The sequence below is a fragment of the Cygnus atratus genome, chromosome 2, assembly GCF_013377495.2.
Source record: "Cygnus atratus isolate AKBS03 ecotype Queensland, Australia chromosome 2, CAtr_DNAZoo_HiC_assembly, whole genome shotgun sequence".
Taxonomy (NCBI): Eukaryota; Metazoa; Chordata; class Aves; order Anseriformes; family Anatidae; genus Cygnus; species Cygnus atratus.
This window is the reverse complement of record NC_066363.1, coordinates 69,782,905-69,795,181: the sequence shown is the minus strand read 5'-3', so window position 1 is coordinate 69,795,181 and position 12,277 is coordinate 69,782,905. Positions and strand designations below refer to the sequence as shown.

The 12,277-nt window shown below is 43.6% G+C and overlaps 1 protein-coding gene across 2 annotated transcripts in view; it reads left to right on the top strand.

Moving 5' to 3' along the window:
- Positions 1–350: 350 nt before the first annotated feature.
- The window catches only part of DSP (desmoplakin), a 40,443-nt gene continuing 28,516 nt past the window's right edge, over positions 351–12,277 (top strand). The window contains exons 1-4 of one of the 2 annotated variants that reach the window (XM_035560343.2): positions 351–961; positions 9,353–9,455; positions 11,251–11,399; positions 11,757–11,931. In XM_035560343.2, coding sequence (XP_035416236.1) covers positions 771–961; positions 9,353–9,455; positions 11,251–11,399; positions 11,757–11,931 — 618 coding nt within the window. In that variant the 5' untranslated portion in view covers positions 351–770. The remainder of the gene's footprint in view (positions 962–9,352; positions 9,456–11,250; positions 11,400–11,756; positions 11,932–12,277) is intronic. The other variant, XM_035560344.2, reaches the window with a different exon arrangement.

Here is a 12,277-nt window from a genome sequence, read left to right as displayed (position 1 = left end):
TTTTCCTAACGAGCACGTGGTAAGAGTTTAGGGCTGGGGGGATATGGCTGCTGACTGTGGACCAGAGTCATCCTCGATGTAACCGTGCTGATGTAACTGCTGCTGTCTTTTTTGGGTGCAGGGTGCCTTCTGGAGTTGTAGGAGGTTGGGTGTGTTGTAGCCCCCTGTCCCGGCCATCCTCAATGCAGTGCTGTGGGAGGCTGGGCAGTGCCTGGAGGTCTGTCTGAAAGAGGAAGGCGGCTGAGCTGACACAAATTCCATTTGAGGTTTTTAATGGGGCTCCGACCTCCACACCGAAAACTCGTGAGGGCACCCCGGCAGGTGGAAGGCCCGGCCGGGGGGCCGGGGCCACAGCAAGCCGGAGGCCGGCCTAGGAAAGAGGGCAGGAGGGAGGCCGGGGCCGCTGAAGGAGGAGGAGGAGGAGGTGGCGGCTTAAAAACTCCGCCGAAAGGTGTGGCTTCGCCTTTCCTGTGCCGGCGGGGAGGGGAAGGGACAGCACCTCTGCTCTTGCCGCCGCCGCCGCCGCCGCCGCCACCACCACCACCACCACCACCACCACCACCACCACCACCACCACCACCAGCACCTTCCGCAGCCTCGCTCGGCGGCGCCCCCCGCCCTGCACCTTGCCTCCCCGGCTCCCTGCTCTCGCCCTCCCCGGCTGCCTGCCGTCAGCTGGGGCCCTCCGGGCGGTGAATGCCGCTCCCCCCTCTGGCCCCGGCTCGTCTGTCCCCCCTGTGCCCGCCTCGACCCCCGTCCCGCCCGCCGCCATGAGCATGAACGGCGGCTCGCACCCGCGGCTCAACACGCTGGGCCGCATGGCGCGGGCCGACTCGGGCACCGACCTGCGCTACGAGATGAGCTCCCATGTGGTGGGCGGCGGTGGCGGCGGCACCCACACGCACAAGACCTACTACTACCAGAAGACCTACGGGGGGGACTATGCCTCCGACGGGTACGGGTAGGTGCGGGAGGCTGTTGTTCACCTCCTCGTTAGGTTTGATTTTTTGGGGGGGCTCTCGGTGGGGAGGGTGATGGGGTGGAGAGCGGAGCGGGGTCTTGGTGTCTGTGCTTGACCCAACTGATCCATCCTGGCACGTAAAACAGTTTGCTGGGAGCCTGCGCCTTGTTCAGCCTCCAGTTTGGTTCGAGGCTGGGCAAGGGCGAGGCTGTCCTCCGCCTTCTGCCTCCCCTCTTGGCACCAGCGCGGCGGAGACCTTGCAGGGAGGACGGCAGCCTGCACGGTTGAAGTTTTGGCAAAGCCTTTTTGGGGCCAAGAGGTGCTCCAAATGTATGAAAACCAAGCACAGTGGTTATGGAGACCTGTCTGTGAATCCCCTTGCCAGTCGCTGAAGGAAATGACATTGGTGTCTGATAGCCACCTATACAGAACACTGCTGGCCGTTAGGCTTTATTTTTTTATTTATTTTTATTATTTTTTTTAACACATGGAGCGGTTCTGTTAAACCTGTAGCTCTAATTATCGATGCCACTGACTTGAGAAATGATTTGGAAGTGCTGTCATGTAATTTGTGTTAAGTTACAAGCCCTAACTTTACTGACATCCTGATCAGATTGCAGAAGGATGAGAGTTAAACACATACAGCAAGTAAACAGCAGATGAGAACTTGTAGGCTTTATGAAATAAGCATACCTGTAAGTGGCTGTTGAGAATTAGGATAACCCTAGTCAGTGCCAAGAGCTCTGTTTAGGTGTTTCAGATCTGTTGCCAGAGGACCACTGAATGCAGGACATAACTTGCATTCTACCTATGTTTGTTTATTACTTTGCACATTTCGTAGTTCTTCATTTCAGTCTTGGTTTGCTGTGTGCGTTATGATTAGCTGCTGCTGTAACATGCCTATCCACTGCTGCAGTCAATATGAGAATGCCTATCGAAGTATAATGAGAACAATTCAATACCTTACCAAGGGAGACTGCACATGCTAGGATTCTGAAACGCTGTAGCTGTGTTGCATTTTTGAGGGTCTGTTTTGCTAGTGGTGCTCCACTGTAAATACCTTTACTGCTTTTAAGAGACAGGCATGAAAAATAAATGGCGGAGCATGCTAATTCCTCCCTGGTCTTTTTCCAGTCTTCACTCTGGTGCAACTACAGTGGATTCACTGGTGTGCCTTCCCTATTAGTCCTGACTTTCACTAGAGGAGAAATACTTCAATTTAGCATTCTTTGGCTTTTGTTACATATTTTAAACTAGCCCACAGTCTGTTAGGCTTTTATTTCTTTAGCTTTCAGTGGTGTCTTAGCAAGAACGGAGAGGATAGGCCTGGTGAAGAAGTTAATGATCTTCTATCAACATAGTTTCATTTATTCTCTGTAATATAATGTTCATATCTCCTTTTTGGGAAAGTGTAACTGGCAAGGATGTTACAATGAAAGTTCCCTTTCCCTTTATTCCAAGGTCTCTGCGTGTTACTAACTTCCCCTGTTAGATTGAAATACATATATGTATTTTACATACAATCTTCTCGTACGTGTAAAGGTCTGACCATTCAAAACGTTTTGAATAAGTATTTGAAAAATGTATGTGCTTGCACATTACTAAGTTGCACAGGCTTATTTTAGATTGGTGCTGATTTGAATTACAGTATGTCCCAAAGTAGAAAATGAGGGGTTTGTTGCCATTTGATGGGGAAAAAAAGCAGTCAAGTCTGATTTTGCACATGTGCTGCGTGCAGAAAATCCACAAAATCCTGTACAGGTTGTGCTTGCAGGATCTTGCATCTGTTACTGTCTTGCATAGTCTGTGGAATTGGTTTTAATAACTGTGTTACATCTGATATGTTTAGTGACACATTTTAGTGGCAGCTGCTGAACGAAAAAACTGAGGCTTCTTTTTTCAGTGGAGAAAATTACTGTACCTTAATTTTCAATGCAGTAGGATTTAGCTTAGGGTCTAGTCTTGTAAGTTTTGGGGCGTATTCTGCCAAACAAGTCTGTGCTGAGTATTACATTAGTCACAGAGCAATATAAGACGCTCCCTACCCTTAGGGCTCAGCAAGGTGCTTTTACAACATTCCCGGTTTCTTCTGGCTTGGGAACTCAGGATGAGCTTGGCCCTGAGTACAGATACTCAGCTTGACGTTGAGTCATGCACTTCTAAACTGCCAATGAATCAGTCAAATATTTATCAATGTCTTTGCTATGAGAGATAAAATGTGATGAGCTGGGAGAGAAGACAAAAAGACAGCGGCAAGTTCAGCAGTTTTATTAAGATTGGGGGAGAAAAGAGGTCATAAGGTTCATGGTTGCCAAGTGATACATTGCTGCAAAAACTAATTTATGCACAAGATTTGCTTAAAGGTTAATGGAACGCCAGCACCTTAAACTAGGAAAGGATCTAGAAATTCAGATCCCAAGTCTTGATGTTACTGGCAGGGACTGCCGGACAGACTTAGAGGAAACAGGTCCAAAGCTGCATTTTTGTTCATCTGGTCATCCTCGCAGTGGTCTGCAGGGTCCTGCCCAAGATGAATCACGGTATCATGCTGGGCATGACAACTGCCCTAGTGACAAACAAAACTATAGGAAGACGGAGAGTAAAGAATGCATCTGAACTGCCAAATGCCTGCCGTGCTCGCTAGGCATGCCCCGTGGTTGAGCCAGCATGGAAATATCTCTTAACAGCAGCTGGTAGGGCTGCACAAGATAAGAAGGAAACCAACTTGCACCCCTCCTAACTCACCTTTTTACAGGTACCTGTCTGAGATTGGTTCCATTGCAAGCTATTCTATGTGTCTTTGAAAGCATGAAAACATTTGCCAGATGTATTTTGGGTGGCTGTTGTTGGAGGAGCCGTGTTGCCTTGTCTCCTCGCCTCACTGTGCTGGCTGGACGCTGGGTCCTGCACCTCCCTCTTGTAGAGCTGGCGATGGGAGAGGCAGCGCAGGCTGTGCGGACGTGCCTGCAGCCTGGTGCAGCTGGCAGGCCTCACTGCTGGTGATTCATGCCAGTGGCAGAAATCCTGCTCAGGGGTGTGAGAATTTTCTTCAGACAGGTGTGGCAGGGCCCCTTGTGAAACCCTGCTTCCACCGAGCTCACGTGGCCGTGGCAGTTTTAAGATTTCACTGGTGACTTTTTCTTTTTTTTTTTTTTTTTTGGCACATTTCTAAAGGGATTAAGAGCCTGATCATGCACGATGATAAACTTCAAAAGATAGCTTTATCATGTCATGGCCTATGTACATGACCTATGCTTCCAAATATGAAGGTGTCTGAGGCTGCACTGTGCCAAAGCTGATCCTAGTAGGAGCAGAGATGAACAGAGAAAAGCCCATTATCAAATTATTGATGTTTTCTGACAGTTGTATTCACCGTCTTTAAGGGGTAAAAAAACCTCCTGTTATGTAGTAGTTTAATTTCTGGTTATATTTTTACAGATAGTTGATTGCTCACCTGTTAGCTGTTTCTCTCCAGAGATTCTCTATTTGTCACACATCTCCTTTGTGTTAAAACCAATTTTTTAATACTTGGATTTCCAGGTGCACACATGCAGCTAGCAGATGGCGGGTGCGAGGTGGCTCAGCTGATGGTGTGTGCAGCCTGCGTGCTGGGGATTTCTGTTCCAGTTCAGGTTTTTCTTTTAACTCACCTAGCCTGGGCGTACTGGGTAATCCCTTGATGAATCTATTGCTTGTTCAAACAAGTTTGTGTGTATGGAAAAAAAAAAAAAGAGAGAGGTGCTATTGTTTTGCTCAGCTTCAGACTCCATGTTGAGTTATGGGAGTTGCTTGATACTTTGGACCTGCAAAAAGACCTTTGTCAATGGAAAAAAATGCTTCAGATTTTTAAAAGTATAAATATTTTGTGGAGCCAAAAAAATTAACAGACACTATTCTGACTTGATGTGTACCCTCTTAAATCAGATCTTCGGGCTGAGAGTATCCTTTTTTTATGCTTCCAAAGCATTAAGGAATCGTGAAACAATTTCCACAGAACTGCTGGACGGATGTTCTTCTGCGTGTCCCCTGCTCCTCTGGACCCTCGCTGCCCCCCAGGTGACACAGCAGCTTCTGGATGCTGATGGAGGCAGAGACTAGAGCAGCCCCCATGTGTTTGTGTGTTTTTAGCAGCGGTAGGCAGTGATGAAGCAGAGCATAGTTGGCTTTCCTCCTCGCCTTGTGCATCCTGCGTTAGCAACAGATCAGTTGGACCTGCAAAGGTGGAAGTTGATTGTTTACAGAGGGTCTATCATTTATTCAGAATGTGTCATTTGAGAAATATTGTAGCTTCTTAAATATGCTGGTGATGGTGGTAGCCACCCATGGTGTGCTTGAGGGACATAGGCACAGGTGTGCTTGAAGCACTGATCGCCACACTCACAACTCATTGTGTGGCCTTGAGGGTGTCTCTCAGTCCCGCTTAAAACAAGCAGAAATAGTTATTTCTTCTTTCTGTGGAGCAACATGTCTCACAAGCATACCACTTCACAGAGAAGTGCAAACCTAGCTCAGAAATTCAGGACTCACCAGTGTGGCAATAGCCAAGCTCGGCTCAGCAGGTATATTGCAGCAGGGAGGTGTCTCAAATATTGCCCTGTACAAAACCTGCTTGCAGCAGGGCATGGGAACAACGCATTTTGCCCTGACAGGGAGCAGGCCTCATGCTTCCTATGCAGAATGATGGCAACATGATGATGCTGTCTCTTTTTGGGTGCTCTTCTGGCAGTAGAGATCTGCAGGGCCACATCTTAAGATCTGTAGCCTTCCCCAAATCAAAAGTGATTTCTCTGTGTTTTGAAGTATTCTCTTAGTTTTAAAACAAAGGCACTATCCCCCTATTTGTTCCTTGAATAGTTAACGACTATTAAAATGAAGTAATTTTAATAATGAATTCAGTGTTTAATAATGAATAGCATTGTTTTGAAATTCATGACTTGCCTTCAAAATACATGTCACAGCTTAAAATTTTGAGTTGCTGGTACAAGTAGGTTACCAGCTCAGGTCTGAAGCAGTCTAGGCTGTTTGGCTCAGCCCTGTTCCACAGGGGTTGAAGATCCAAAGCAGTATGGCCATTAGTCAGGTTTTTACAAAGGTGTTTATTTATTAGTCGCAGTTCTGGCGCTCTTGTGCTATAAGTCTGGCTAAAAGGTCCAAGCTCCAGTTGGGTCCCTTTCTGCACAGGTACATGGAAGGGTTCAAAACACTGAAAACTATTTACAGGGTGTGCTAAATCAAGTGGAAAAACTGGCCCGTGTTTTTACTGTGTGCAGTGTTTAGTGCAGCAGGACCCCATTCACAGATTTGAGCTTTGATGTTGCCAGATTTAAATCAAAATGTCATCATAGCACCAGTAGTTGTTGCAATGACCAAAATGTTACTTTATTCTCATTCAGTTTCATGTAAACAAAATGAGATGAAATGACAGATTACCAATAAATAGTCCTTTGTCAATCCACTAAATCTGCCTTGTGTGGGGATCGTCAGGGTCCTACATCTTTGAGGGTCATAAATGTATTTTTATGTAGAATCTAGGCTACAAGGTTGTACTTTGAAAATTCAGGTTCTTTTGTGCCTCTGCATTGTGATGCCACCTAGCATGTTCATGGGTTAGGGTTTGCCTGAGTTTTTCTGGTCCAGTATTTTTTTTTTCCCTTTACACCGTTGTGTTGGATATGGTATACCTTTGTCTGGATTTTTCCTTCTGCCTGCAGGTTGGATGTCTGCTTACTCTGCATTGGGGTTTCTGCTTTGATCTGCTCGTTCCCATTGAAGGCCTGTCATTTCCCCTGGCTGGGAAAGCCATTAGTTCTCCTGGTGTCATCAGCTACATTTAACAGGATACTGCCTTCTCATCCATTATCCTAGCATCAGTCTCAGTATTTTGACCAACAAAATAGTTAAAATAATTAACTAACAACAATAAAAACATTGCATACAGGGTGTTAAAAGCTACATTGCTGAACTACCGTGCTCTTTCTCATTTCAGTTTGTATTGCTCCAGCTTCTGCCATTATTTTTGGTTATGTCTTTATCTGCTAGATTGGAGAGCCTCAAACACTTTCTGCTTTCTCCTTGTGAAGGGCCCTATGAACTCTAAACAAGGAACTTACAGATCTTCATTTGAAGATCTAATTAGGGCATACTAAAGCTTCCCAGTGCAAGGCGTTTGCTCCTCCCTTTAAATCAATTCTGTGCATCTGTATTCGACTATCTATAGCTTTCCAACTTTTTTTATTATCTGGACAATAATGTTGGATGTAGTGTTTTAATATCATTGGGATGAACACAGAGTACTTGTAATTCTGCTTTTCGTGTCTTGTAAATTATTCTAGGAGTTTGATTTATTTGAAAATACCTTTTCTTCACAGTTTCTTATTCTGTTAACTGGCAGTCGTTGTTTAGACCTCCTCTCAGTGTAAAGTGAACTAATTCACTATCACTAAAGTGACCTTTGAGGTCAGCTGAGTTACACTGAACTCAACAGAGATGCACTGATTTATTACAGTAGAGGTCTGGTCCTCATCTATAGTTCCTTTGGCTTTATTGGACATCAGGTATTTGTAGCTGTCAGGAGATGATTAAAAAAGCAATTGAAGAAAAAAATACTCTTCTCATGTTCTAAAAAGAGAAAATTACTTGTAAGATTCCTCTCTCTTCTTTACTATGTTTCATTAATGAGGATAATTGTGGGTATAATTAATGTAAATTTTAGATGCAGTTGCATGCTTCTAGATCCAAACACAACAGCTATGCCTAAGGAGAAGGAAGGATTTTAAAAAGGAAGCTGATGGGGGAAGCCTGGCATAAAATCAGTTGTGCAATTTTCTTTAAGGTGTTTCCAAGGCATATGGGCATGTGTAACACAGTACGGTGCAATATTTATGCAGCCAAAGGGTTACAGTGTAAGTGAGGAGTTGTGTGCGTACAACTTGTTTTAAGCCACTCAGTGATTTTTTCAGTCCTGTCTCTTTGTCTTGAAAGGTTTATTCCCAGGTATTGACAGAAGCAGCTTAAAAATTTGCTCAAACTTTTTCCACTTGCTCAAGAAGAGCTGGTAGGAGAACGGCAGGCTGCTGAATGACAAACTACATGCACCGCAAAAGTGCTCTTAAAGGATGCTGGTGAACGTTTCCCTTCACTGTGGTGCTTCTTCCCAAGGACAGCTCTACTGTGTGTCATGGCTCCTTTTACTAAGTATGATCAGAGGCTGCTGAAGTCAGTTGAAAGATTCCCACTGAATCCAGATGATGTGTTGGTTCTGCTGAGTTGGGCAGGTTTGCAAAGATAGACTTTTAGCTGTTAATGCTCTGTGGAAGACTTGGGCCTTGAGTGATTTGTAATGGAAAAGGTTACCTGCTGTGAGCACTGCAGTTAGAAAACTAGGCAAGGCTTGGAAGCATCCTAGTTTCTTACTGTCTCTTAGTAGTGGTTTATTTTAGTTTCACTGGCAAGTGCTTGGGTTTGGGAGCTGCCTGAGCTTGCTTGGGAGCTCTGATTCCATCAGCAGGGAATGATTCCTAGCTTCAAGCACCTCACCCACATTCAACTAGCAGTGGCTCGCTTTGGTGGCAGGGTCCCAGGATGAGCAAATGCGGGAATGGCAGCCTTCTGGCGGGATGGATGCAGGAGATTATGTGCAAGACAACAATAATGAGCCTGCTATCTACCTTGGCTTTTTCCCCCACTAGTGATTTTGGTTCGGGAGTTTACTTGGAACCACAAAACTCCCCTTTTACTTCTTTGTAAGAAAGCAAGTACTCTGACTCCAGCTCCTACATCTGTTTTTGTAGTAGCTTAAGCATCTTGTAATGCCTTTTTAAGACACTGCACTAGTCTTTTATTATTTCCACTGATAAAAGGGCCCTTCGTATACTTGCATAGACTTGTGTGCTCATGTGCTTGAAGAGCAGAGGAGCCTGCTTTCCTTTTACAGTCTTAAGTTCAATGGCTTGTGTGATAGCATGTATGATAATGTAATGTAAAGGTTACATTCTAATTTATGGACTCTAAGAAAGATCATGAATAATTCATTCGTACTGTAATACTGTCAAAATTTCATTTATCAAAGCTGCAAATACCTGTATCGGAGGAAAACCTTTCTCTTAACCACATATGAGGTTCCATCTTCTGCTCAATCCAATGGTGAAGTTACTCCATGTCTGCTACTGCAGAATCGTGAATCTGCTGTTGTGGAATCAGCATTGAACTGCAGCAAAGTTGTGTGTGTGTATAGGGACACACAGATCAAGCACATTTGTCTCCATGAAGCTTAACTGGATTTATTATTTCATGTCACTTCCTGTAGCTGTTGGGAATTTCTACTTCACATTTCTCTTTATGATGTGTGATTACTTTGTACTTACTTTGTCTTATTCTTCTCCCCACCAACAGTCAGAATGGGACCTGTACAGTTTCCAGACGTCAGAACACCATTCAAGAGCTTTTGCAAAATTGTTCGGATTGCCTGATGCGAGCTGAACTCATAGTGCAACCTGTGAGTGCTTTTTGTTCTTAGAAAAAGTGATTTTAAATGTTACAGGGAACAAATGCTGCATTGTTATCTGAACATACAGATTGTGGTTCTTCACCTCTTTTCTGTTATATCAGCTTTTTTTCTGAGGGAGCTGCCACCTTACCCTTGGGGTGGAATAACATATATTCTTTCTAGGTGTCCTCTTCTGTCTACATTCAGTGTTCAGTAAAACTGATTGAAATGCAGCTGGTTAAGAATAGGGAGCCTTTTGATTTAAAAAAAAAAAAAAAAAAAAAACAACCAACCAACCAAACCTCAATCACCACTACCAACAAAACTCCCTACAGATTCTACTCCATCTTTTTTTTTTTTTTTTTTTTCTTTTCAGTTTTAGGCCAACAGTTGCTAATAATGTTATGGCCACTTAACACTCTCTTAGTGTATCCTGTAAAATATCAGCAGCATTTTCTGAGCCATAATGAACCTGAACCACCATCAGAAAAACCTTCACTACATTTATTTTTCTAGTTGATTGCTAAAGAAGTGCTTGAAATTAGGTTAAAATCTTGTTGGCTGTTTGATCTGAAATACGTACAGATAATCTTTGCTGTGTACTACACAAACCCATTGTGGATGGGGATGGGTTACTCATTGACACCAGTGTCAGTCCTGGCTAATGTGGAATGTCCTTGGTTCCTGCTGAAGTCAAAGGAAGTGCAGGGTGGTGGGCATATCCTGCTGTTGAGGCTACAGAAATCCAGAATCCATTCGCAGTTCTTGTAGTAGAAGTGATTTAATTCACACTTCCTGACCATCTGTAGACAGAAAATTCCTTCAGGAATGAACTCTGTGGTTAGCAGTTTATTTCCTTTTCAGAGGTACAGAATGTGTGAGTATGTTTATATAAAAATCAATGTCATAGTAAATACCGCCTCTTGTTAAGGATTAATATTATTCCAGTGAAGTTAAAAGGAAGTAATGTTTAGTTACAGCATGGTGCCACAACGTACATTGCTTGTTTTTCTTTTTTTTTTTTTGTTCTTTTTCCTGAGGGACAAAGTAATGAAGCCCATCATCATTTTCTTTGCAAAATCAAACCACAGCTGGATTACTTTTAGCTCATCATGGGTATGTCAGTGCAGGATGAGATCAAAAAGCCTTGTCTTCCTGCTGGAACCACCATGACCATGCAGGTCCGCTGCACTGAGAAGACACACAGAGAATTTACCTAGAACTTTGGACTATGAGATGGGATGCAAAAAAATGTGACTATGCAAGGAGCTAGTCCCAGGCAGATGGGGTGCATTCTGCATTTTGCAAGGAGAGGAGGTGTGGCTGTGACTCTTAGAATCTCGGAGAAACTTCTGTAAAATCAGGAGCAATATTCGCCAGCTCTAGCAAGGACAGAGTGTCTGCTTCTTGTCCTCTAAACACAAAAGCTGTTCTTGCTATGTAAGATCTTAAAAATTCAGCACACTGAGTGTATCCTTGGCTCCACTGAAATAAAACTCCATCAGGACCTGTTATTCTTTATGGAAATGTTTTGTTGGTATTATATTTTAATAACTTCCTTGTGTATTTTATTCATAATAATGACTTTCAAATTACTATGAATCATTTATTATATGGCCTTCTGCCAGGTAAAACTGTCAATGGGCGACCTAGCAGTTGAAACCTTTTATACTTCTTAAAAATAGTTGGTCCTCATAACATCTCTTTAAATAATCACTGTATAAGCTTCAGATTAAATAAAACAATCTCCACCTCTTTCTTTTTTTTTTTTTTTTTTTTTTTTTTTTTTTTTTTTTAATTTTAGGAATTGAAATACGGGGATGGTGTCCAGATCAGAGGGAACAGAGATCTGGAAGAATGTTTTGCACAGGCAAATGACCAAATGGACATCCTTGATGGGCTGATCAGGGAGCTAAGGCAGATGAACCAGCCCTGTGAAATGTATCAGAAGAGGTACTGGAAGGCCCTAAGGAAGGGCTGGGGGGGGGGGAATGTGACAGATAAAATTCTGTGGTGTCTGGAGTGCTCACATTCTCTGGTGTTGCAGGCTGTGGCAGAAATCAATAAGGTGGAATGAAATCAGTTTGTTTTGGGCATGCTAACATGGAGAAAGGCTGCGCAGTGATTTATCACAGAATTTCACAACCTGGTTGTCCATGTGAAATTTCAGTCACTGTATTTTTTCCACAGCCTATGCTATCAGCATTTCTTTCTGAATACCTGATGATTCAGCCGGAGATATGAATTGTGTTGTTCCCATGTTTTCTGTGTGTTTTCCTCATAGAAACCAACTGTTACCTTCCCTTTCAGGCTGCTTCAACTTCAAGAGCAAATGCGTGCCCTATACAAAGCTATCAGTGTTCCCCGCGCCAGGAGGGCCAGCTCCAAAGGTGGTGGTTGCTACTCCTCTCAGAGTGGTTCAGGCTGGGATGAGTATACGAAACGTGTCACAAGTGAATGTTTGAACTGGATGAGACAGCAGAAGGTAAATTTCTCCAAAACCTAAAGACAATGCTCAGACCTGATTTTGCTGATGAATGTCACCTTGCATGCAATAATGTTCTGACTGCCACTAGAACATTAAAAGTACAAATAAATGGTAGTAGATTGTTCCAAGTTCCTCCCCCCCCCCCTTTTTTTCCCTCTTATATTTGCAGCATTGTACATATAGTGAGTTTCCACTGAAATACAAAAATGGATTTTGGAGTCTTCTTTTGCAGGGGAAAAGAGTGGAAGTCAAATTTGAAAACAAAAATGAGACAGCTGTTAACATAACAAAAGGCATTGGCATGTTTGCGTTAGAGATTATTACATTCAATATTTCCTTCCTT